This window comes from Phaenicophaeus curvirostris, chromosome 1, assembly GCF_032191515.1.
Source record: "Phaenicophaeus curvirostris isolate KB17595 chromosome 1, BPBGC_Pcur_1.0, whole genome shotgun sequence".
Classification (NCBI taxonomy): Eukaryota; Metazoa; Chordata; class Aves; order Cuculiformes; family Cuculidae; genus Phaenicophaeus; species Phaenicophaeus curvirostris.
Genome location: NC_091392.1, coordinates 81,972,868 through 81,999,284, shown reverse-complemented (window position 1 = coordinate 81,999,284; position 26,417 = coordinate 81,972,868). Strand labels below are relative to the sequence as shown.

Here is a 26,417-nt window from a genome sequence, read left to right as displayed (position 1 = left end):
TTACAAAAGGATTCTTCACTGGCTTACATCCGGCTAGGATGATACTGATATCTTCCACTGTACTGGGGGCAATCTTGGGACAGTTCTACAAACTGATACACAGGTTTGCTCCCTCCTGAAAATCAAGTGGCTTCATTTACTACATAAAGGACTGCGAGGTCTCTGACACACCTATCTCTTTTCTCAGAAGTGTATTATTTCTTGAATCATATCTACTTATACTAAGTTTTAACAAGATTATGGTACATATTTGTAAGACTAAACAAGCAGTGCTCAAACTCAACAAGCTTTTTCAGTTTTATTCTTTATTTCCCAGAAGAAGTGTATAAAGAAATGTGGTGCTGGGGTCTAAAAACAATACTTAGAAGCTTAGTAAACTCCATACACATGCATAAATAGTTTACAGTGAGGTCTGACTACAGCAATAATTTTAGCAGACATTCATCTGGACATAGTGGACTATACAGTCTACAAATAGAGAGCTTGCTTCAGTTCAGGGTCTCTCAAATTAAGATCTTAACATCCACTCCTTTGGACAGGCCTACTGAGTTTAAGATCGCTCACACATGTTAGCACTGCAGATTGGACACCTACTCTTCCTGCCACTGCATCCAATGAAAAACACATTACACACCAGGTGGTAATTTTTCAAGACTTGTTACAAGAAAGCACTCTGGGAAGAAAATGGTATATAACTTTCATGAACTGTAATGACAGTGAAGTTAAATAAAGCAGAGATGCCTCAGTTTACACTGAAAGCTATTTAGAAATAAATAGCTTTGTATTTTTATGTAATTGTCTGTCATACTGTACTTCATGGTGACTAAATAAACTGGGCAAAACATATTCATAAATGTGTGTTTAAAAGCTGACTACAAACATCAAGTGTCTTATTTTGGGCCAGGCCACTACCTTTGCCAGTTTTTAAGTGCACGGAGTATTGGAAGTCAGGATCCAGCAAGAGACTTGCACAGGACTACTCCTCAAGATGTAGTCAAAATTACTGATTTACAGGAATAGAAAAAATACATAATTAAACAAATATGCCAAACTATCAGCTCTTCTTTTCCCAGTTTACTTCAGCTCCAATTCATTCTCCAGTCTTTAAAGCATTCAAGATCAGTAAGGTTAACTTCAACCTGTAGCATAACTCATTATGAGAAAATGGTATCCTATATAGCACCTTATGAACTGTGTTAAAATGCTGAGCTAAAGAGTATAAACGGCAGAAAATATTACTCTTGTGAATACTCATAAGTGTATTTATTCTGCAGATGTGAATACTTCCCATGTCAGGATTCCAATGTGCTGGGTGCTGCACAAAACTAAGAAAAACACTGTCTACCCTAAAAAAACTTTATAATGTAAATTGATAATGTATATATTTATTTAAGAAGCACTGTGAACACTCCTCTGAAACTGCACGTGGAAATGAGCTGTTCAGGGTTCCTAGCTTGGAGAACACAGAGTACAGTATTTTGACAGCATGCTGGAAGAAAATTAGCAGAAAATGAGAAGCAAGTAGGAAGACCATACAGCAATAAAGCTACTGTTCACATAAATCACATGGGGGTTGTGCTTAGAAATGTTATTTTGTATGAAAATGTTGTTATGTTCCAATCCATTTCTCAATAAGTATGTCTTATCTGAAACAGAAGTTGATACATTTTGTTGTAAGTTTGTTCACTGTAAGATCTGCATAGGCATTTTGCTTCCAACAGTGACTTTGTCACACACATTATTTTGCTTTGCAACCAGATTGGCCTGGAGGTGTAGATGTGTATCCTCACAGTACCTGGAAACTGCTCAAAGGACACCTTAACTAAATGCAATAGGAGGATAATGCTAGATGAGATGTCCAGAAAGTATACAAAATATAACTGAAAGATATTTGTCATTAACCTTTAATTAAATGTTCTAATGATGACTATCCAATGATTTTTCATTGGTAGCCTGTAATAATATTTCATGGCTCTTGCAGAATTTCTTATGTCAATTTCTACTTTCCCCAGCTATAAATAAATTCTTTGACTACTTACTCATCCCTTCAAATGACATAAAAGAGGTTTTATTATTTTTCCAACCACCTGCTACATATTGGAGGACAAATCATGCTTTAGTCCCCAAGTCCTCACTTTTCTTCATCAAACACAAAATTACATTGACTTTACTTCATTGGTCATCTGTTCTTCACTGTTATAGTCTTTAATGATTGCACATGGATATGTTGCATCCATCTGAAAGCTTAGTGCCCAAATCTGGACAAAGTATTTCACCTAAGCACTTGTAATTATTTGACTCTACTCGGTAGTGAATTTCCAAGCCTTAATTGGTCTTAGAACATCATAAAGAACACTTATAGTCTGCTATAAACCCTCAGGCCTCCTCAGCCTCATACTGTTGTATCAGTAACTGCACACTTCGCATTTGTGGAGGGCCTGTTCCTTTTATTTCTAATGTGATACACTTATTTTCTTTCTGGGATTTATGAAGTTATATGCTCATGCTTAAAAATTTTCAGTTGCATCAGTTAAGCTACTGCCTTCCAAAAGAAGGAATTTCCACTGGCCAATTGCACTTCATCTGAACAACCTACCAGCGTTCAACACTGACTGTAGTATTTCACTGAGCTGCACCTTAGGTTTTTTTATTATGAGATGACATAAAAGTAGGAACAGGACATACGAGGACAGGCCGAGAGAGTTGGGATTGTTCAGCCTGGAGAAGAGAAGGCTCCAGGGAGACCTTATTGCAAACTTCCGGTAACAGAAGGGGCTACCTGAAAGCTGGGGAGGGACTGTTTACAAAGCTTGTAGTAATAGGAATAGGGGCAATAGCTATAAATTGGAGAGGGGCAGATTTAGACTAGACATAAGGAGGAATTTCTTCACTATGAGAGCGGTGAGACACTGGCACAGGTTGCCCAGGGAAGCTGTGGCTGCCCCATCCCTGGAGGTGTTCAAGGCCAGGTTGGATAGGGCCTTGGGCAGCCTGGTCTGCTGGCAGGTGTCCCTGCCCATGGCAGGGGGGCTGGAACTGGATGATCCTTAAGGTCCCTTCCAACCCAAACCATGATGGGTGGTTACAAACCAAAGGTCATTTAATGAGCACCCCAAGCACTGAGCAATTCATGCAAAATGAAATAAAGGCACCTTAGCATAAGGCCTCACAGCTTTGCACGTACACAGCATATACACAGGCTTAAGGTTTCTCTTTGTAACATTAGGGAGTTGTTCTGCCTTGTACTCCTCTCATTTCTCAGGGGAAACTTTCCTCGGTAGTCCTTGATTTGTTACTTTGCAGTCTATCAATTTGTAGACCAGAATGCTCACATAGCTGTTTTCCATGGGAAAGTATAATAGTGTATGTAACTAATGATTGCTTGTTGCTAAAGGAGAATTGTAGAATCAGCTTGTTACACAATAGCTTGTTTCAGCTAAGTAAGGTATAAAAATGTGTTATGAACTTTGAGTAAACGGCTTCACTTTGATCACATTGATCACTGCGTGTTGTCCCATTTCTTCCATCGCGACAAAACCATTCTATGATTCTATGACTCTATATAATAAATATCAGTGCCTCTTATCTACTACAAAAGGCTTTTTTGTTTGTCTTTCCCATTATTTGATCAATTATGATTTAGAAGAGCAAGTTCTCCATAAAAATTACCTGGGTTTTTTTTAAATTTAGGTCAAGATATTTCAGCCTGCAAGAGCAGCACTCGAACTCTAAGCTGTAAGCTAGCACCAACTTCTTTGGTTATGTGAGGCAAGGGTGTGATACTAATACAACATGTGGAACATTCAGAAGTGGAATATTTCAATTTAAGCTAAAGTATGGTTAAGTTTCATCTAAGCAGATGTGGTTCTCAAAAGTTAGACAAAATGTCCATTTGATAGCACGTTTTCCTTAAAATGGTGTTTTTCAGACACTGCCCTTTCTTTGAAAATGATAACTTCTTGTGTTCACTATGATCTGTACTGAACAGATGGCTGCTCTTCTGTAATCACCTCTGTTCGGAGTTTTAGTCTATCTTAAAGCCAAGGTCAGCCAGAGCTGGCTCCAAAGTGCAAAATTAGCAAGAATTTTGACTGTTGAGAAGTTTCATAACATTAAAATTAGACCTTGAAAAGTAACAGAATATGCATATGATTTCCGGGAAAACTTATACATATGCATGCAAGTGGGAAATACATTCTGTCCCAGCTCTTGTCCCGCTGCAGACGACTGATGGAGATCACTCTGTCATGTTGCCCAGGCCTGATAAAGGATGCCTGTTTTCTAAAACTCCAAAACAAGTCTTACAGAGTTTTATCTGTTGACAGTTTTGGTATCAATAAAAAAATCAGTTACTATTACAAAAAGTGGGATATTTTTCATTTAAGCTAAAGTAGATTTAAGTTTTCATCCAAGAAACTGTATTTTCTGAAAGTTAGACAGAATGTCCCTCTGATAGCATGCTTTTTAATATCTTTTTTTTCCCAAACACTGTTTTTCCAGACACCATTCATCTTTTTTTAGAAATGATAATGTGCTAAGTATGATGTGTGCTGAACAGTTGTCTTTTTCTATAATCACCTCTGTTTGCAGTCTCCCCCTACTTCAAATGCAAGGTCAAGCAGGGAGCTGGGGCCAGTGAGACAAGATTATTATTAAAAAAAAAAAAAAAAATTCCACTTTTTGATTTAAGATAAAGTTCATCCCAGTAGCTGTATTTTATGAAAGCCAGACAGAAAGTCCATAGAATCATACAATCACAGAATGGTTTGGGTTGGAAGGAACCTTAAAGATCACCCAGTTCCAACCCCCATGCCATGGGCAGGGACACCTCCCACTGGATCAGGTTGCCCAAGGCCGCATCTAACCTGGCCCTGAACATCTCCAGGGATGGGGCATTGTAAGGGTCGGTCAAAGGATTGATTTCTGCCTCGACATTTCTCATCAGGTTCTAAGCCTCAAAACTTGACTGTAATCACAGATACAGGAAAATGGCTGAAGCTGGTACAAAACTAGCAAGGCATGTTTTGTACCTATCTCCAAGCCTCCCTGCTACCTGTACCTACCTGCTTATCTCAAGAATGCTTTGCACCTGTCTCCAAGCCTCCCTGCTCTGTACTATTGTGAAAGATCCATGCAGCAAGAGAAAATTAGACAGGAAAATTAACGACAGGACTTACCACGGACCCATGCCCCAACAGAGCATGCTTGTACCTGTCTCCAAGCCTCCCTGCAACCTACTGTTGTGAAAGATGATGACTACTGGCCTTCATCAGGGGACCCAAGTCGACCACCGTTGGCAGGAGGAGTGCATGTGCAAGGGGAGGAGATCTGCCTACAAAGCAGACTCTCCTCTCTTGGCATGTGTGGCCTCCTAGGTGAAGATTGGCACATCTCTATAGGATCGCAAGGAGATTGACTAGCATATAAGACAGCTCTGGAGCAGCTGAATTTTGAAGATCTTTGCCACCGTGAGGTCACATCAATCAAAGACAGAAGCAGTGGAATGCCTTCTGGACCAGGACCCCTAGAGATGCTGGATGTCTGTGGACCCGTGGTGGTAGCTATAAAACCCTTTTCTCCCCATCTTTTTCCCTATTCTCTCTCTCTTTCTATCACAAGCCTCTTTATGGGCACAACTAATACAGTTACTATTTGAAATGACATTTAGCTCCAGCTCCCTTGACTTGTTGAATTATTGCCCCTTTTTTTTTTGTTTTTTTTGCACTCCGAGATTGTAGCTGAAACGAACTGTGCACAGCTTCCCTGAGCAACCTGTGCCAGCGCCTCGCCGCTCTCACGGTGAAGAAATTCCTCCTTACCTAGTCTAAATCTGCCCCTCTCCAATTTATACCCATTGCCCCTAGTCCTATCATTACCAGCCTTTGTGAAAAGTCCCTCCCCAGCTTTCCTGTAGCCCCTTCTGTTACTGGATGGTCGCTATAAGGTCTCCTTGGAGCCTCCTCTTCTCCAGGCTGAACAATCCAAACTCCCTCAGTCTGTCCTCATATGGGAGGTGCTCCAGCCCTTGTAGCCCTCCTCTGGACCCGTTTCAACAGCTCCATATCCTTCTTACATTGAGGATTCCAGAACTGGATGCAATACTCCAGGTGAGGTCTCACAAGAGAGGAATAGAGGGTAGAATCAGTTCCTTTGACCTGCTGGCCACACTTCTTTTGATGCAGCTGAGGACACGTTTGGGCTTCTGGGCTGCGAGCGCATATTGCCAGCTCGTGTCGAGTTTCTGATCAACCAGCACCTCCAAGTCCTCCTCAGGGCTGCTGCCAATCACATCATCCCCCAGCCTGCACTGAAACCGCGGGTTGCCCCGACCCAGGTGCAGGACCTCGCACTTGGCCTTGTTGAACCCCATCGGGTTGGCCCAGCCACCCTCCTCCCCCCGCCCCCCCCCGCCCCGCGGTGCCCCAGGCCAGTCCGCAGGGGACTTTGAGCGGCCGCCCCCGCGGGGCAAGGGGCGTTACTAGGGGACCGGAGAGGGCGCGCCCGCCCCACGTGACCGCGATTCGAACGGCCGGCGCCAGGCTCCGCGCACGCGCGCGAGGACGGGCCGTTGGCCCGGGGGCGGAGCCCCGCCCCGTGGTCAGTGACGACCGCGGCCACGTGACCACACCCCCCCCCCGGCTCCGCGCGCCCCAACGCCCTGCGCCGGCCCCGCCCATTCGCTCCCTGCGGCGGCCCCGGGCGCGCGCGGACGCGCATGCGCAGCGGCGGCGGGGGTTGGCGGCGGTTTCTGCTTCTCTCGCAGCTCCGCGCCCCCCGTTCCTTGTTTTCTTGGGTTTGTTTATTTTTTTGTTGTTGTTGTTTTTAAACCGATTCCTCCTCCGCTTCCCAGCGCGGCGGCGGCGGCGGGATCAGCGGCGCCCGGTTGTCGCTGTGGGGCCGGGCGATGCTGAGCGGGCTCCGCGCGCGGGCGGCCTCACAGACCGGATTCCGCAGCCCCGGCCCCGCCGGTGAGTGCCTGCTCCTTCCTTCCCCGCCCCGGTTGTGTGGGGGGGGGGGATCCGGTGGCGCTTGGGGGTGTCCTGGGGGGGTCCTTGTGCCTCCCTTGAAGGAAACGCGTGGCCAGGGTGGATGAGGCTTGGAGCTGCCTGATCCGGTGGGGAGGGTGGGGGCTGGGCCTGCCCATGGCAGGAGGGTGGAACTGGGTGATCTTTAAGGTCCCTTCCAACCCCAACTATTGTAATGGTTCTAAGCTGAGGGAGGTGAGGACCTGGCACAGGTTGCCCAGGGAAGCTGTGGCTGCCCCATCCCTGGAGGTGTTCAAGGCCAGGTTGGATGGGGCCTTGGGCAGCCTGATCCGGTGGGAGGTGTCCCTGCTTATGGCAGGGAGATTGGAACTGGATGATCTTTAAGGTCCCTTCCAACCCCTATGGTTTCAAAAAGGCGAGGTGGGGAGGAGAAAGGGTGATCCGGCTTCAAGTGTCACCCGCGGGGGTCGAATAGGAAAACCTGGAAGCCGGTAGGGATGGGGAGGTCAAGCCGCCCGGCAACACAGGGCCCGCCCCGCCTGCCGTGGCGTTTGTTGGGGAGGGCTGGGGTGCAAAACCACATCCAAGTTGTTTTTAAAAGCGCGTAGCCGCGTTGTGAGGCGGGAGGGAGGAGTTAGGGATGGTAACGGGGAGGCCTTTGGGAAAGAAGGAAGGAAGTGAGGCTTTGTGCGTGAAACCGAAAGAGCCGACGCCGAAGGACGCCTTGGAAAGCAGGAGCGGGGTTAGGGACCGGGCGGCAGCCGCTGCTTATCCCGGGATCCCGCAGGACTCTCCTGCCTCTCTCGCCCTCCTCCCGCACCCCGGGATCCCGGAGGGGCTCCACTGCCTGTCGGTAGAATCTGGGAGCGCTGGGTTGCGTCACCGCGCCGGACGGTGATAATGTGACATCGTCACGCGAGTGTAATGTAACACAGTTGGTGACTCTTGTGGCCCGGTTTGAGGCGGGGTGCTCTAGCTGAAGTTTAATGGCAGATAGGTGATACTGTGGAATGAGAGTGGGGAAAGTAAGTCTTGTTCTCCAAGTGCTGCCATAAATAACTGGGGAGCTCCAGTTACCAAGTGGATTTCATAAAATCATAGAATACTTCGGGTTTGAAGGGGGCTTAAAGATCATCCATTTCCACACCCCTGCCATGGGCAGGGACACCTCCCACCAGACCAGGCTGCCCAAGGCCCCATCCAACCTGGCCTTGAACACCTCCAGGGATGGGGCAGCCACAGCTTCCGTGGGCAACCTGTGCCAGTGCCTCACTGCTCTCATAGTGAAGAAATTCCTCCTTATGTCTCCAATTTATAGCCATTGCCCCTAGTCTTATTACTGCAAGCCTTTGTGAAAAGTCCCTCCCCAGCTTTCCTGTAGCCCCTTCAGTTACTGCGAGGTCTCCTTGGAGCCTTCTGTCGTCCAGGCTGAACAACCTCAACTCTCTCAGCCTGTCCTTGTATGGAAGGTGCTTCAGTCCTCTGATCAACTTTGTAGTCCTCCTCTGGACCTGTTCTAACAGCTCCATATCCTTCTTACGTTGAGGATTCCAGAACTGGACACAATACTCCAGATGAGGTCTCGCAAGAGCAGAGTAGTGGGGGAGAATTACCTCCCTTGACCTGCTGGCCACACTTCTTTTGATGCAGCCCAGGACATGTTTGGCCTTCTGGGCTGCAAGCACACATTGCTGGCTCATGTGGAGCTTCTGATCAACCAGCATCCCCAAGTCCTTCTCTTCAGGGCTGCTCCCAATCGCATCATCCGCCATCCTGTATTGAAACTGTGTATTGCCCTGACCCAGGTGTAGGGCCTTGGCCTTGTTGAACCTCATGAGTTGTGCAGAGACCCACTTCTCCAGCATGTCCAGGTTCCTCTAGATTTGCATAGTTCAACAAACTATCCCTTTCTTTAAATAAAAAGAGCTATTTCTCAAAATACTCGTGTTCAGAACGCGTGCTACTAAAATGTTTTGAAGGCTGTGGATATCATATGGAGGTAGTTTTGTGTTGCTTGTTTCATGGGCTAGAAAATATGTCAAGGGTTTTCTTGCTTTTGTCTTCATGTGTGTTATATTCTGTTTGCTCCTCCTGTTTTCAGTATTGATGTAGAGAAATCCTGTAAACACAGGTGGGTGCCAAGAACCTGGAGCCAGGGCCAACAGGTTTGCCATTCTTTTGTAAGTGGCAAACAGGCTTTCTGGTGGAATGTGCTTGTCCTGCTTCAGTGGCTGGGCTAAGAGTGGTAATTTGGTCTTCTGTGGAATTCGATGGTGTAATTCTAGTTTTTAGTAGCCTTTGAGGTTCAGCTGTTGCCAAAGGGTTGCAATCTTGTCTTCCTCTGGTCACAAGTGTTTTGTATATTCTTGTGGAAAACTGGACTGAGGAGGCAATATGGCTTATTTAAAATAAATATTTTTTTTTTCTTCCAGTGGGTTAGATGCAAATAGTTCCCCAGTCTGTAGAGAATCGAGCTGGATTTGTTAGGATCGCTATTTTGAAGATTATGTGCACTTGGGTATTTTCAAGTGTTTACACAAACCTGTCTTTTGTCACTGTATTTCCAGAAGATCTTAATAACTTAACCTTATTTGTAAGGTGTGTTGGACCAATATTTTTGGCTTTTACATGTGACCTAAGACTGCTGTGCAGCTGGATTTACTGTGCTGTGTAAAAATATTTCATCAGCTAAACAAGATGTTCTGTAACCATGTATTGTTATCATTGTTGGCTCTGAAATTCAGCTATCTATGGAATTTATTTTTATCTGGCGAGGTCTTAATCACAAACCTAAGAGCATTTTTTTTGAAGAGTTTTAATTTTGTGCTCGCTTGAGACTTAAATTCCTACAGAACTACATCTTTCTTTGACAAGTTTTCATATTTAGTGTCAGATGATATAATCATATCTAGTAAAAAAACCTTTTTTTCATGTAAGATTTGAGTAAAGTGATTACTTGCCAAGTCTTTCCAGATAAAAAATATCATAGCTGGATTCATTCCTTTGTTTTTGTACATAGCTGATAAGTCATACTTTAGTCAAATGGAACTCAGAACTGTTACAGACATTCCTTCTCCAAGGCTGATTATCCTTTACAGTGCAGAGGTAACTGGTAAACAGATGATTGGCTGCATACAGTAATTGCTCTAAAATCCTCAGTAAACTTCATGTGTCCTCTGGAAGAATAATAATCCAATTTGTTTGTAACAGATTTTTTCAAATTTATTATTAGTAATATTCTACCAGTCCTGGTTTTTGTAGGAGAACATTGTCTTCATTCTTACCCAAGCTTTCTGTCCAGTTGCTTCAGCAGGCCCTCATTGGTATTTATTCCAGATGATATAACGCAACTTAGTTTTCTCTTGCTGCCTACATGGGTTCTTGAGGCAAGGTGGAGTGGAATATGGAATGTTTTAACCAGTATCATTTTTCCATACTTCTGGGTTTTTGCAGACCTCCAGTCTTAAGTGGTGACAAGGCATATGGGTTATGAGACTGAAAGATGTTTCTCTAGCCAGCGTTGCTGCTAAAGAAAACATATCCCATAATTGAACTGCATGTTTCTATTGTTGCTTAACTTGAAGATAAAATGTGGCTTATAACCACAACTTTAGTGTCAAGCGCTGATGATTGTTGTAGCCAGTTGCTGGAAACACTTGGTTTTCAACTGTCATTCCAATTTTGACCTACTTCTGTATTAACTCTGATTCTTAGTATTTGTTCTAGTAATACAAATTGAAGATTACTGTTACTTAGAATTTTAATTTCTGTGCCATTGATTCTATGCAATTTTATTCCACACAGGTGTGCAAAAATGGCAAAGAGAATTGCAGAAAAGGAACTGACCGACAGAAACTGGGATCAGGAGGATGAAGTTGAGGAGGTAAGATAAAAATTAGATAATCCCCACTGCTGCAGGTAGTAGGGTAGCTATTTACATGTGCTGTTTATCTTGGGGGTGAGATCTACAGTAAAATTTGTTAAAAGTGTAGTAATTAAAGATAGTTTTATGTAAGGGCCTTTTTTTTTAATAAAGCTTCCAATATAATGCAGACCATGTGGCAAAGCAGGTTTCGACAGTTAAAATGACACCAACAGCTCAGAGGAAAGGAACTTTACATTTCTAAAGGGAGCCTTAGGCTTCTTAAATGCATAATGTTTTTGAACTCATCAGATGTGTGATGGGCATTCATTGAGTTCACAAGAAAAGTGGTTTTGATTTCTTGAGATAAATTTTCTAAATAGCTCATGTATTTTTGTTTTTTTTAAAGGTCAGTAGTAGTTAACATATTTCTGAAATTAATTTGTAGCACTTGGCTGGATAATCCCTGCATGGCTAGAGAAATTAAGCACTCAGTCAAATGATATGTTTCATCTAATTGTAAAAAGAGGTTTTCATGTTTAGAGTCTTACATTAACTTATGGCTCATGTATTAACGTTTACAAAGATGTGCTAGCTTCTGTGCTACTAAAAGTATTAAATGTATAGGCCTACAAAATGTGAGAAAGAAAACTGACAGTACTCTTCCAGGAATTTGAATACAAGAAAACATAATTTTCCTCATTTATTACAGGGTAGTAATTAGACATTAGCTGCCTTTGCTAATACTTGAACTACAGCAGACTGCACAAGATTTGATTTACAGCGTGCATCTCAACATACCATCTCCAAACTGAACATAGTTTGTAACAGTGCAATACTGACAGGTTACCTTCAGTGAAGATATCTTATGGCTCTGTTTAGAGAAGAAAAAAAGAAAAAAGCTGAATTACTTCTCATTATAAAATTGAGATTACGTGAAAAGAAATGTAATGCAGAACAGGAAAGAGAGTTTTGAAGTTATCAACTAAGGTCCAAGTAGCTGGCAAGCTAATAACAGTACTCTATTTTCTGGATTATTTTTCTTTTACTTCTTCCTTTATTTGTTAGGGAGCAGCGTTACAGTTGTGTTCAAAAGCTGATCTTAGCCGTTTCTTCAGACTGTGATGACTTTATGCATTCCAAGTATTTCACTAATGATTCCATAACTTCTTACAGGTGGGAACATTCTCAGTAGCTAGCGAAGAAGTCCTGAAGAACAGGGCTATTAAAAAAGCAAAGCGCCGAAATGTCGGATCAGAGGTAATGTAATCACTGAACCATCAGTGTTGTAGTTTGACTCAGTTGCAAAATATGACATCTGTGCTCAGATTTTTACTTATTTGGGCTTGTAATAATACTGTATAAAGCTATTGGGTAGAAGGTATATGTAACTAGTCAGCTCATACATCCAAATTAGTGTTTGCATACTGTTCCATAGGAAAAATAAGGCTAGAAAGAAAAATGGGTAATACCAGTATTGACTGGAGGAAGATACGTGTATTTTTGAAGCATAAATGCTGAGAGTTTCAGGCATGATATCATCTACCATTGGATAAAATAGCATTTGAACCAATCCAGTTTAATTCTTTGCAGAGATGGAAGCCTGGAAATCAGAAGATTCTAGTTATCCATACTGGAGGGCTGGGGAATGTCTCGGAGGCTAAGAAAACAAAAGCCAAAACACTGAGCTGTTCTGAGAATGAAAAACACTGTCTCTTGTTAAGAACGCTGCTACTTTTTTCTTTTTCCCCTGTGAAGAGCTTTAGTGCCACCTACTCTCTGCAATAACAGATTGAAAATTAAAAGGAAGTTAACCTTTGTTACAGGTTTGGTCCCTGTGAAAGCATTAACCCAGTCCAACCTAATTGTAGTCCTTTGAAAAATCCTTGACAGATACTTTGTCATACGTATCTTTCTATGCAACATTCTTTCAGCAGGGCATATACCTTGTTAGAAATCGGACAGAAACTTTACATATCCCTCAAATTGCTTTCAGATTGAATAGGACTAGATATGTTTAGGGGCTAACTAGTTTTTGCCTGTGCTTCTGATTTTTCTTCTGCTGTCTAAGCAACATAAATGTGGAAGTTCTTATCCCACTTTTGTCTACAGTAGTTTTAGCCACAAATGTAGTAGAGGATGTATTTAATTAAGGGATTGTACAATGAAGAAGTGATGCAAGAAATAAGCCACAACTTGAGCAGGAGGGATTCAGGGGCAATTGTAATAGGAAAAATAGTACTGGCTGAGAAAGTCTATCAGAGGATTGTAGGAGAAATAGTCAGGAGAGTAGGAGTCAGCTATTAAGGGATCAAAGCTGTAAGAAGAGCTAGGATGGGCTGGGTGAACTCTAAAAAGCAGAAGAGATGGCAGGACAGCTGAGGCTGTGAAATATTTACAAAAGACAAATGTGGAATTTATTATGTTCCTAAATGGAGCAAGCAGAATGCTGTAAAAAAAAAAGGGAAAAAAAGACTGCAGTTTAACTTGAATGTCCAGAGAAAGAAGTAGGTAGAACTGATAAAAGAGAGAGTAAAGATAGCTATCTAGAAATGAGAAACAGAGGACTGCACTGGAAAAGGTAGAACACAAAGATCCCATACGCACAAGGTCAGATACTGGAATAGAACCTAAAATTGTAAGTTTCACTATTTCTTTAGTGGCAAAAGCAGATGGAACTCAGAAGCAATTTTCCTCTGATGGCTTCCCAGAGACACTGAAAGTCCACTTCCAGTAATAAGTGCTCATTACCTCCAAAGACATTATATGTAGTAGCTAAAAGTAGCAGTGCCTCTTTGCGTGCTTATGGAGCTATCTTCTGAAAACATATAAGAAACTATGCAATAAAGTTATATTGTTGCAAAGGTAGTGTTCAGAACTAGGTAGAAAAGGCTGTAGAAAGCATATGTATTGTATTATCAAGTACAGTCTATCTTTGCTTCCCCCATCAATCACACTGGAATATTCTGGGTGAATCACTTGAATGTCATGTAGGTGCCTATAAAGTATGCTGTTTTGATGAGCAGCTTGAAGTGCTGGACTGTAGTTGTGAATGCTAGAAGTTGCTGGAAATAAGCCTACAATAATATATTGCTTTGTAGTTATGCAAAGAAAACAAGACGCTATGAGTGTTGAAATAGGTGGTCAAACACATCTGCTGCTCTAAACTATTACGTACCCATTTCCTAGATCTACTTTATTTTCATACCAAATTTCTGAGTCTTTAAAAATAGTAGCAGTATGTGTCATAAGGAAGCTATTAACTTTGTTTATATAGATGACTTAGAATAATGCATGAAGTGCAGGGTGAAATAAATGGAATATTAAGTGGGGATAGGATTTTTGTGGAGGAGATGTGTGTAACTGATTGTAACTTTATGTAACTTTTTTTTTTTTCCTCCCCCTTTCTCCCCAGTCTGAAAGTTCTGGAGCCTTTAAAGGGTTTAAAGGTTTTATATTGCCGTCTGGAAAAGGAGTTGGCTTTAGTGGATTTGATAATGGCGCAGGAATAAAGCCTTTAGAAGGGTTGTCTAATGGAAGCAGTAGTGTCTCTAGCACTCCTTCTTTCAGCAGTTTAAAGACCACCTCCGAAACACCATCACCATTTGGTAAGTTTAAAATCAGCATACATATTTATCTAACAAATACAGCCATAAAATCTTTAGGACTAATTTAATAGTGAAAAATCAATTTCAGTCAACCTTGTAGTTTTGTTTTAAAGTTTTAAGACTTGTGTTCCTCTTTGTAAGATTTTTATTTTTTTGTATACAACTGTGTGCTCCACCTATTTTGACTATCCCTGAACTGACTTCTGTAAACTTAGCAAGCTTAGGTCTATTTCACAGCATTGTCCCTTTACCTGTACCACAGTATTTCCCACTCAGTGCTGTGATACAAGACAAGACAAGTAACTAAACAGGTATGAGTGATTTGATAAAGCAATATGGAGAATATTTGGGGTTTTATAGCTCTGCTTTTTTTTTGGAGGGGAAAAAAGTGTTCTAAACTATGTTTTTCTTCTTACAGGATCCACAATGTCAAACGGTCCTGCTACCACGTTTACTGAGAAAAAGGTTGCAAGCCCAAAAGCTAATGGTGGCAGTCAACCGTCCTCATCTGGCTATGCTCAGAGTAAAGTTTGTAGCTCTAGTGCTTACCACAAACAGTTAGCAGCTTTAAACTGTTCTGTGCGTGACTGGATAGTTAAGCATGTAAACACAAACCCACTGTGTGACCTGACACCCATCTTTATAGACTATGAGAAATACTTAGCAAATATTGAACAGCAACACGGAAGCAGTAGTGACAGTGGCTCTGAAAATGAAAGTAACAAAACACCTGTCTCTCAGTCTACTGTTTCTACATTTGTGAATTCAAAGATACAGCAAGGATCAACATTTTTGTTTAACAACAAAACTGAGGACGCCTCGGACAAAAAGCCTGAAGCTGCATCAGAAAAAAAAGACCCATCATTAGGAGCTACATCAGCCGCCTCATTTAATTTTTGCAAAAGTGTTGACAGTTCCGTTTTGGGTTCCCTTGGTTCAGGAACGCTTAGTAGTTTCTCATTTTCTCCTGGGAATTCTGGTTTGTTTGGAAAAGATGCAAACCAGGCTAAGTCTGTCCCTGCAGTATCCACCAATGTATTGGAAGCTCAGACCGAAAGTGGCAATAATGAAGATAAAGGTAAATTCTATTTAAAGTGATGCTTCTTAATGGTAAGCTGTGAATGTATGTGACTTAAAAATACTGCAAAGATGAAATAATATTAAGTTGAACTAGGTCGTAGTTGTTTTTGAATTTAAAAGCTGCAGATCTGTTCCACTAATCTGGAAATATCAGTGTTGCATACTGCTTAAATAACAGTAAAAGTATATAGTTATCAAAACCTGTGTATTTCTATCAGATTTATACTTTCTGTAATGGAGTGTAATTCTTTGGCTGAATACAAGACTTGAAACGATGAAATTTAAATCAGCCGATACATTCATCTTTGAGCCTGCAGGACACTGCAATCCTGCTGCTTTCCCCAGTAGGTTTATCAAGAGAATCCTCAGTAAAATGCTTAAGATGTGAAACAATTTCATACATCTTTCTTACAAGTCTGTCAAGCTGATGAAGACGCTTATTACCTGACAGTTTTACTCTGCTGTTTAGCTCAGCTGGGTACAGTAAGCTGATAGAAATCCTAGCAGCTGAGGGACTGGAAAGGCATAATCCTACCACTGTCTTTTGGCTGTCGTTCCTGCAACTGATTCCTTTCCCCCCAAATTCAGCTTTGCTGTTGGAAGTATTTATTATGCTTCACTTGGACCTGTCTGTGGAGACTATTCTTTGAAGCGTTACGACTGTTTCTTCCTTGACAGAAGGTTTTGGCTTAAGTTTGACTTGTTAAGCTTTGTACTTTCTGGTTTTGATTGCGTGTGTGTGGTTGGGTATTTTCATCCCGTTTCAATTGAAGGTAAGCATAAAGTTGCTTGAGGGGTGTGGCTGAGTGAAAAGAAAATAAGACTTTTCCTGTAGCTGCTTTAGAGCCCACATTGATTTAAAGGTACTTTGGCAATCGTTGACAGGCTGCACATGGATACGTCAAATAATAGTATGCATAAGCTAGTTCTAATACAATGCTAAAAATACCTTCCTGATTATATGCTCACATTAACATATGGAATGCATTAAAACTTTTTATTTAAAGGAGGAGAAGAGGAGGAAGACGAGCCACCAAAAGTCATCGTTAATGAAATAAAAGAGGATGATGCTTTCTACTCAAAGAAGTAAGTGACTTTAACTTCTAATAGTGAATAGAATTACAACCTTGAGAATAAAATTCATACCTGCATATTGCTATTGTTCACTACTGCTGTACATAATTAATGACGTACATGTTCTTCACTTCCTAGTTAATAAAACTTGTTGGGACACCATAAAGAATATGAAGTGTAAAGAATGTGTAAAATCTTAGCAAATGTTGTAATGGACACAGCCCTGATAGCTGGTTTGTGTTCTGCTTGTGATCAGTTTTACAAATGAAGATGTTTTTGCCTTCATCAGGTATTTTAAGTGTAAGTGGTAGGGTTGTGCCACAGAAATAAGGTGCTGTACTTCTGAAAGATCAGCCAGGTGCTCAGCTATTTGCATAGCTTAAAATAAGATGTTTCAGTTGCAAAATATTGATTGTTGTATGAAGGAGTGACCAAGTTGTTCTTTTAAATTCAAAATGAGAGTAGCTCTAGTAGAAGCAGTTTTTCAAGGCATGTTCAGTAGTCCAAGTACTTGCATGTCTGCTTAATGCTGAACACAGAATTTGTCCTTCTGCAAAAAGTCATTTGCTATATCTGAGAGAAGGTACATGCTAATCCATGAAGAATAGCATTAGGTTTCTTAAAGCTTCACTTGAATGTTTTTAAATTTTACATAACAGTCGTATTATAATTTCAGAACAATACAGCGAGTTCTTATGGTTTTGTAATTAGTGTTTTTAAACAGTAGCTTACATTTATTATTCCTTATAGATCCAGAGCACAGGTTGCTGTGCGTTTTACTTTTCATGAAATGTAATAAGTTTGTCATTACAACACTGAAAGAAATAATTAACTTTCTCTTTTGGAACTGGAAGTACTATCTGTTAGCACATGAGACAATGTCAAGAAGAATAGTATTCATGCTATTCACAGCATGTTAACTTCTGATTATTGTTATTGGCTTACTGTGAGTCAGATATATACACGTGTATATGTGTGTATTTGGGAAAACATCTGTATTTGATATCTACATATCTGGACAAACAAGTTTGGAATTTTTTCTGCCCAGATGCAAACTGTTCTACAAAAAGGATAATGAATTTAAAGAGAAAGGTGTAGGAACGTTACATTTAAAACCAGCAGGAAATGGAAAAACACAGCTCCTAGTCCGAGCGGATACCAATTTAGGTAAGTAAATTTCTTCTAGTAGCGAATCTTGATGTGAAATTCCTTGCTAATCATTAGGATTTTTTTTTATTAGACAGCATAAGAGACACAATTAGTGAAAACATTTCTAAGGTTTAATAATTTCAAGCATACACAAGCAGTTGGATGCCTGTAATGGGTAGTACAAAACAGTGCGCATGAAGCAGTGCAAGGAGGTAAAAGGTTGTGGGGTTTTTAATGGCTTGCCTCAATCCCCTGACTTGCTGAGTGGCTTTGAAGTGGCTTAAGATTCACAGAGAAGTATTCATGTGTCAGGTGTGATGAATGAAGATGAACAAAAAATGTGCTAAGATGCAGGCCAGCCACCACTTGTCTGCAATTCATCCTGTATAAGTAATAGTTGCCCACATGGGCAGACATCCATTCTACTTGGGGACAAAGGGGAGTGTTTCACAGGTCAGGCATGCAGGAGTTTGCTATATGCATTGCTCTTAAAATGCATGATATCCAACTGTTGAACTGTCTATTAGCTAACTTCGGTTGGATCACAAATGGGAGGTTTCAGTTCCACAGAATTAGAGTAACTTGTAGTGTTATAGTTCCTCAGAATATCTTCTGACAAGAACATTAACACGTGCAGCTAATAATTAAAAAGCCCCAGCCATTTCTTTGCTTTTAGAAATTAGGGGGACACAATGTATTAGTTTTTATGGTAATGTTCTGCCTGAAAAGTATTTATACCCTCAACCTGTGAGTGTGTAACTCAACATTTTCATACTCCTTGTTGAGCAACTTTGCTACACTCTCCTACCTAAAACTTGCATGTGGGGTTCAAATACACTTCACAAGTTCTATAAAAAAGAACAAATATGCTTATAACAGGCCTGAGGACTAAAGCCATGCTGCACCGTAGGCCATCAGTAAATCTCACCTCAGTTCCAATTTATAATGCACGGACAGTAAGTCTGCATGAACTCTCTGCAGGCCTGTAGGGATAGCTTTCAAATACCTGGTGAGATTGGGATTCCCATGTTAGTCACTTCTAAATCACTGTCTTTCAGCAGAGACAGGATTTGCCAGATAAAGGGCAGTTCTTAGCAACAGAACTGCAGGCACTTGCATGGCAGAGTTGTCAGGGCTTTCAGCATTTCCTTGGGATTTGGTGTGTGTTGAATAGAGCAGATGAATACTTGATTTCTCCAAGTTACCTACTCTTTAACGCAAGTCTTAATTTTTACTCAGCCTGATGCTAATTTTCATGATGTTGATTTACATTCCTTCTACCTTCGTCTGAGGTGATGTATTAGGAAATCTTTCCTTTTTTTTCAGCTCATACACTAAGACCTGTCCGCTTGGAGTTTCCAAGCATTGGTTTCTAGAAGCTGCTGCAGTCATAGTGATGCACGCTTTTCTTTTTGCTGTCTTCACACAGTGCTATAATCCTTTCCTAAAATCTCACTGTGTTGAAAAACTGAACTGGAAAGGAAGGTGAAGACTGACTTTTCCCTAAACACTACTACCGTGTTGTGAACTATTTACCAGGTTTACAAAATGTGTGCATCTTCCGTGGAAGCAGATTTGAGTTTGTTTGCAACTGTTTTAATAGACCACTAATACTGAAGCTCTCAAACTCACTACATATTTTAACAAGTTGACATAAAGCTGTTTCTAGTAACCCGGTGAAAGACCACATCAGATGTCTTGTACAATTTGAGGATACAAAGTACTTATTCTATCATAGTTTGCCCAATTTTAGATTAACATGTCTGTATGCGTGTCAAAGCTAACTTTTTGCTTTTGCTTCTGAACTGTGCTTGATGATCAGAATGAGTAACTTGTGTAAGCGTAAACTAAGCATTGTGACTGTATTCCTCATTTGCTGTTTTTCCTGTGTGTCCCTACTATAACTTGATGTTCTTCAGGGTTCTCCCTTTAAAAAAGGAAGGGGACAGTTTATGCAGAGATTTCATCATTCCTAATGAGGAAAGAAATCTGTGAGAACAGTGGCTATGAGCAGATGCTTAGGGGAGAATAAGTATAGATGACGTTTGTAAATTGCCTTCCTTCCAAGGACAAACTTAAATCCCTATTTAGTAAGTATACTAACATCTGTATTCCAGTAAAAGCTGAACAATTGCTAACTGTAATTTTTTTTCCTCCTCATATGCAGGAAACATACTGTTGAATGTCCTGATTCCTCCCAAGATGCCATGTACAAGAACCGGAAAAAACAATGTTCTTATAGTTTGTGTTCCTAATCCACCGATAGATGAGAAGAATCCATCTGTTCCTGTCACTATGTTAATAAGGGTGAAAACAAGTGAGGATGCAGATGAGTTGCACAAAATCTTACTGGAGAAAAAGGAGGCTTAAATAGGTTGCAGTCAGTGATTTGAGGAATTATTGCCAAACTGCTGCTCTACTTTTCTTCCATAACTTCACTTGAACACTTAACTCTTTACTCTGATATTAAGAACTGTTGTAGGAATTTGGGAAAATTCTGTGAGGAAAAGCTAAGCTAGCAAATAAAAGCTTTAACAGAACACAAGTGTTGGACTGTGCTCCCTCATTTTATAATGTCTAAATGCAGGACCTCTTCTGGATAAAGCACATTGATTTAAATTAAAGCATACGTTTTTAACAGTGGTCGATTTGACTAAATGGACAGAAATCAGAGTACAAAAATGTGGTACCAGAGCTTCCTCATGGACTGCAGTGCAATGCAACACCCTCCTGTTTTGAGAAGGGAGGATGTTGAAGTTTAACTGTTGAAACTCTTTCTATGCTCCAGATTTTCATTTTTAATTGGTCTGTCATATTCTGGCAAGACTAAATTTTTCAGCTTGGTGACGACAAAGTACCCCAACAACAATAATATTATATATAGTACTGTGTTTTAACTCTTAACAGACCCATGTGCTTTTGGGACTCTAAGACTGCGTCTCAGCTATTTAAAAGAAAATTTGCTTGCATAGTCTTGTTGACAGTAGTGTTTCTTAGAGAAGAACTGTCAGTTCTGTTCTTACTGTAGCAACAAGCCAATGATGTGCAATAGTACAAGCAGACAACTGGAAGACTGTTTTATCTTGGGCCACAATCACAGCTGGCATTTGCTGACTTCTGACAAGTCAGGGGCAAAGAGTTGCACTTTCATTATGACCCTCTGAGGTATTCTTCCCTCGTTCCTTGGGCTAAACCTGAAACCCAGCGGAGTCAGCATTGTAAATGTTGTACTTGCTCTTGCTACTGGTTCTTTGCTGAAGATAGCTCTTTTCACAAACGTATTTCAGGATTTTTATAATCTTTATATTGGCTCTGGCGTTACCAAGAATACACGCGTAAATGTGTGTGTTGGTAATTATTTTTCCCATGTGTTAAAACTACAGCACTTCACTGCATTACATTAAGTAAAGCAGGAGTTTGCAGCTTTGGGATAAGCTTTCTGGTACAAGGAGAGGATACTGGGTTAATCTATAAGTGAAGTTTTCGGCTGTGTTTAATCACATGGCAATAATCAATTTATCAGAAAAGCTTTCTGTTCTCAGTTTCCATCTCAACTTTATCAGGTCCTGTTTGGTGATTTAATCCTTTTTCAAATCTTGTTTGCTGGAAATTCCTTCCCTAATAATTGGTTTTTTTCTGTTTCACTTCTGGCTCTGGAAACTATCCAAAAGCTAGATGTTAATACTAATGTGGACTGCTAACTGCACTCTGCTTTGTCACACCTACCAGCTCTGGGGCGAGGGAAGAGACACATGCCAACCTGCCTCTGGCTAATGCAGCACAGAGGAAAAAATCCTATTCTCTTAAAAAAAAAAAAAAAAAAAAAGGCAGCATGATCCATTTCTCACAGGGGACTTAGAAATTCGGCATCCTATGGGTGAGGAAAAAGTAGTAGCACACTGATTAGATGCAGCACATCTTACCGGCTCCCCACTGCTCAGTGTGGGGGGACAAATGGCTGCCTTCAGACCTCATTCACTGCACAATGGAGGTTATGGCCTTCCCCTCTCCCAACAACCAAAAGCGGGGAAAACTTGGTAGGATCTATAGCCCTCTCAACCAAAGTTGAGAAAGGCAGGCCTTTGCTCACATTTCAGCTACACTGAAGTCACAGGAATTGCATTTTCAATACTTAAATGTAAAGGAAGCTTAGATATAGTTTCAAATATAAAATTAGTGCCTTTTTGGGTATTTGTTTTTTTTTTTTTTTTTTTTGGCATCTGGCTCAGTACTTAACCATTAAAAGTGACATTACTTTCCTTAAGATAGTGTGGTACTTTTTAAAAAAGTCTTGATACCAAAATTTAAGGCCAAAAGCTGAAGGCTTGTTGGTTAATTGTGTGTGAAGGAAAAGCAGAACATGCTTGAAAGTTTATTAGAGGTTCAGGTTTAATGGCCAAGGGCTGAGTTAATTTTGCATTTGTTGTTTGACTGTAGCGTCTTACATGCATCTCCATGCAGAAGGGTTTATAGACCAGAGCACTGAATGCAACCAGCAGATTGGTTACACATCACCCTTGAAGAGCAGCTCCATACATATTCCATCAGTGGTCTTGGACTTGTGTGTGTTTACTTCTGAAAGCTCATGGATATGTAACTGTTTCTCCATCTGTTGAAATGTGGACCAATTAACTTAAAGAAGTGAGAGGCAAACTGAACTTTCCGTGTATCCTTAGGACTTGCCTCCAAAGTCTTGGGCTTCTGCATGCACGTGTTTTGCCCAATTTTAAAGCCAGAAAATTGAATAATGGCTTAATGGCTGGTGCAGGTTTGTCATGTTTTCAAGGGTGGCAGCCTGAGGGCAAGCACAGAGTGTAAGGGAAAAAAAAAGATAGAATAACGATAAATCACATTGGAAAGACTAAACCATATGCTACCCATGGTAGGTAGTAATATCTTCTGTTATCTGTGGGAAAGACTAATTGAAGCAAGACACCGTAATTCTTTAGCCATTTATTAGTAATCTCATGTTTGCATGAGATTACTAAAAGTAGTAATCTCATTTATTGCAATCTCCTGTTAATGCAAATGTAAAAAACATTCATAAACATAACATTTTAAAAGTTTTATATGGGGGAAAGTTGCCACTAAAAGAATAGGGAAGATTTTTACTGCAAATTAGAGATTTTAATCAATGTTATTCATAGTGACCCTGCAATTATCTGGACTATAAAACAGTCAGGCATGCACTTTCTACTTGGTGTTCAGTTATAAAAGCAAGTTTTTGATGATGCTTCAATTTCTACTTAAGAACTATTAAAATATGTCAGTATTGCAAAAAGCCAGAAACTACTACATGAAGGCCTACAATAAGTTAAAAATAAAAAGTTAGAAATCAATATACTAGTGCCTTGATAACAAAGTGGCACATGGTATTCAAGGAAGGAATATTGATCAGAATTCCAACTCGGTGAAGCATTCCTGTACCTTGGTAGATGCTTAATGTATTTAACAGCTGGATATCAGATAGCTGATGTTAAAGATAGACGTTTCCTTCCTAATTTGAGCTAATGCCAACACTGTTTCAGCTGTACATAGGTGTTGGAGTGTCTTACACATCACGCATTCTTCCTTCTTCTGTAATTTTGAAGTTTCAGCTGCTTGGAAATCTTTCCCTCTCACATCCCCACAACTGGAAATCAAGATCTCTGCTTCTTTTAGTTATCAGTATCATCTGTAAGGGAGATTACTACAGTTGGTTTGAATTTTATTTTTAAATATTAAATTGCTGTAGGCAGGGGTTTTATTGCAATGTACTTAAAGTTATCTTATTTGGGAGCACAAGAGTGTGTTCCTGTAATCCCTTTTGGTTGATGGATGCGAGAGTTTAATTTAAATTTGCAGTTCAAATGAACATGTAGAACATAAAGCAATTAGGAGGTATGCTTTACTATTAAGAACTTCAGCTGCTGTTGCAGCACTGTTAACATTGAAAATGTCCTTAAAGACTTTCTTTCCGATGCCTTAACTTATTTGCATTTGCTAAAATTTTGTAGCTAGTGCCTGTGTGCAGAAATTAACTGACATTAAACAATTTAAAGTGGCATGAGATAGTATAAATCCAACAAAAATGCTGAATGTGATGATTTGTTAATCGTTATTTAGATTTCAAACTGCTCCGAGTTTTTCAGTGGATGTTTCAAGTTTCATATAACTTGTCATGTAACAATGTTTTCATTGAGAAAGTGTACAAAAATCCATGAAAAATGTGAATAAATGACTGGGAGATAAGCGTCTTGTGTGCATCCCTTCCACTTTGACTGTAAAACACTTAATTAGTAAGAAGACTTCCACAAATCACATTTTTGCAGGTGAACTGCCCAGAAGATCCTGTGCGCAGCCCTAGTGCTGCTAAAAGCAGCCATGTCCTCTCCTGCCCCTTACTCAAGCCAGCTTTGAAATCCGTCACATGGGTAAGAGCCAGTTCAGCAAAAAAGTTTTCTGGGAAGACCAGTGAGCTGAGTCGGCTTGGAGGGAAGAGTTAGGGCTTCCTTTTACAAGAAAAATGAGTTCTTGCATGCTAAGAGAGTGACTGTAGAGCTTGACCTCTAAAAATCCCTCCACTTGAAAGATTTAAGTGCAAAAGCAATTTGTGTTTGCCTGATTGCGTATGTAGAACTTAGGCTGGGTCTAAAATAAAAGCACTATGCTGAAGCCAGGTCACAGTGATTCTTCTCTGTTCCTTTGTCTTCCCGACAGTTTGGCAATTAAAAAAAGAGAATAAAAGAATAAAATCAAGACAGTTGTCTTGAACAGCATAGATAGGGAGGTGGTTGAGTCACCTTCCCTGGAGGTGCTTAAGGCACGGGTGGATGAGGTGCTAAGGGGCATGGTTTAGTGTTTGATAGGAATGGTTGGACTCGATGATCCGGTGGGTCTCTTCCAACCTGGTTATTCTATAATTCTATGATAAACCTTTCCAATGCACCATGAACTGCTGAGACCAGGGGAGTGCCTGTCATCCAGCTGTACTTGCCACTATTAGGTGCTGTTCTGCTTCACTTCTCTCCACAGCTGTGGAGCTTTATACCCACAGACGGGAGCTAGTTCTTGTATGAGGATACAGTTATTGCTTAATAAAAATTATCTTGACACCCCCCCTGCATCAGTCCCACAATTACAATGATTGTGAAAACCAAGAGCCGATGTTGCAGTTTTAAGGATGCAGTTGCTATCAACAGAATCACGTTTCTACCTAAACTGAAAAACATTTAGGACTCATCTTACTCCCTTCTACTTTTTGAAAGACACACAGCATGGCTTATGGAGTCCCCCTAGCTTCTGGCAGCCATAAAAGACAGCAAAGTAACAGTTCTCAGGAGCACAAACAAGGTGATTATTCATTTCAGGCTGGCGCAGTCTAGGACACGTAAAGCTTTGCTAATCACCAAAGATTTTACCACTTGCACAACAGGAAGGGGCAAAAGTAACAGCACAGCGGACTAAATCCTGAACATCCAGACTAAGAAAATTCAACGCTCCGAGAAAATTCTGCATTCATCAAAACCTGTCCCTTCCCTAACCCAGCAGGAAAATGCCCCCCTCAGCAGACTGGTTACCGCAACCAAGTGATACAAAATTCAGAACTGATCTATCTGAAACGCACATCAAATAAAATCTAAAGGCTGAGTACGTATCACCATCAAGACAAATAGTGAAAATGACAAACTTTAATCGTGATCCCAATGATGCATCGACATACAGGGACCTGCTGTAATCAATCTGCTAAAGACAAAACTGAAAGCCAAAGTGAAGTGCAACAGCCAGGCAAGTAATTCTGAGTAACGCAGCCTTAGGTATGACAATGATACTTGAAGCTCTGAAGGAGTTCAGACTCAAAGCGGGATAAACACCTTGCTCTGGTAAAATACTTCCTTCATAGGAAGGTCGTAAGACAGACATGCAACTAAAGCTTAGGTGGAGAGGAGCAACAAACTTCTTTGGATACTGAGCAGATGACAACTGGATTACAATCCTCTGCACAAGTTACAGTAGGTGCCTGCGTGAGCATCTGTAACTGACCTGCCTGAAATAGAGGAGGAGCAGCACACAACAACAAAAGGCTGCACAAGATGAGTAAAGAGGCAGAAGAATGTACGTTGTTTGAAGTAGCCTTCGATATACCTATCCCACTTTCTGCTGGGGGAGTATATGGCTCATTTTCTTAAGACATCGTACTTATTTAGAAATCCTTACTTGTATCTTAGCATCCTGAATAAATATTACAATAAAAATAAATATGAATTCTCATCAGTTTAGTGATTTTATTACTATTAGGAACATCACACCCTTTACAGAGAGGTAGCACAGAAATCTGGAATCTACAGAGGCTTTAAAGATATCAATAGAACCTGCCTGCTCAGGCGGTACCACTGAGTAAAAAGTCTCTGACTTTGGTGTACTATCATATATTATAGAAGATATAATGCACTGCTAATTTTTTTGTTTAATTTATCGTCAGTGCTAGTTTTGGAGCCCTACCTGAGCTGGTGGGCGCGTCTCCTTGCCTGCAAATGGTAACTCTGTTGACTGCAATTCTGGGGAAAATCTGCAGATGATTTCTACATTGTAAAAAGCAAATTCCCAACACTGAAGAGAAAACAGCAGATCATATACCAAATGTAATTACTTTGAGTTCATGAAGTAAGCATTTCCTTA

General features: G+C 40.7%; 2 protein-coding genes across 3 annotated transcripts in view; one reads left to right on the top strand and one right to left on the bottom strand.

The window, feature by feature from the left end:
* Window positions 1-6,726: 6,726 nt before the first annotated feature.
* On the top strand, window positions 6,727-20,304 carry NUP50 (nucleoporin 50). Of its 2 annotated transcripts, XM_069864426.1 has the most exons (9): window positions 6,727-6,968; window positions 10,791-10,869; window positions 12,025-12,108; window positions 14,264-14,456; window positions 14,875-15,534; window positions 16,544-16,622; window positions 17,659-17,777; window positions 19,189-19,244; window positions 19,927-20,066. In XM_069864426.1, exons 2-8 carry the CDS (start codon window positions 10,801-10,803, stop codon window positions 19,194-19,196), a joined length of 1,212 nt encoding a protein of 403 aa, XP_069720527.1. In that variant the 5' UTR covers window positions 6,727-6,968; window positions 10,791-10,800; the 3' UTR covers window positions 19,197-19,244; window positions 19,927-20,066. The 2 variants fall into 2 exon arrangements, with proteins under 2 accessions (XP_069720527.1, XP_069720518.1); XM_069864417.1 differs by lacking the exon at window positions 19,189-19,244 and having other exon boundaries at window positions 6,733-6,968; window positions 19,927-20,304.
* Window positions 11,521-26,417, bottom strand: part of KIAA0930 (KIAA0930 ortholog) — a 98,314-nt gene continuing 83,417 nt past the window's right edge. The window contains exon 12 of the transcript XR_011338071.1: window positions 11,521-11,722. The gene's annotated coding sequence lies outside the window, so the exon portion shown is untranslated. The remainder of the gene's footprint in view (window positions 11,723-26,417) is intronic.

Bases quoted from the DNA above. Each gene is read 5' to 3' on its own strand.
- NUP50 (XM_069864417.1), top strand. From the start codon at position 10,801: ATGGCAAAGAGAATTGCAGAAAAGGAACTGACCGACAGAAACTGGGAT. The intron at 14,457-14,874 runs GTAAGTTTAAAA...TTCTTCTTACAG, and splicing joins CGAAACACCATCACCATTTG to GATCCACAATGTCAAACGGT. The intron at 15,535-16,543 runs GTAAATTCTATT...TTTTATTTAAAG, and splicing joins TGGCAATAATGAAGATAAAG to GAGGAGAAGAGGAGGAAGAC.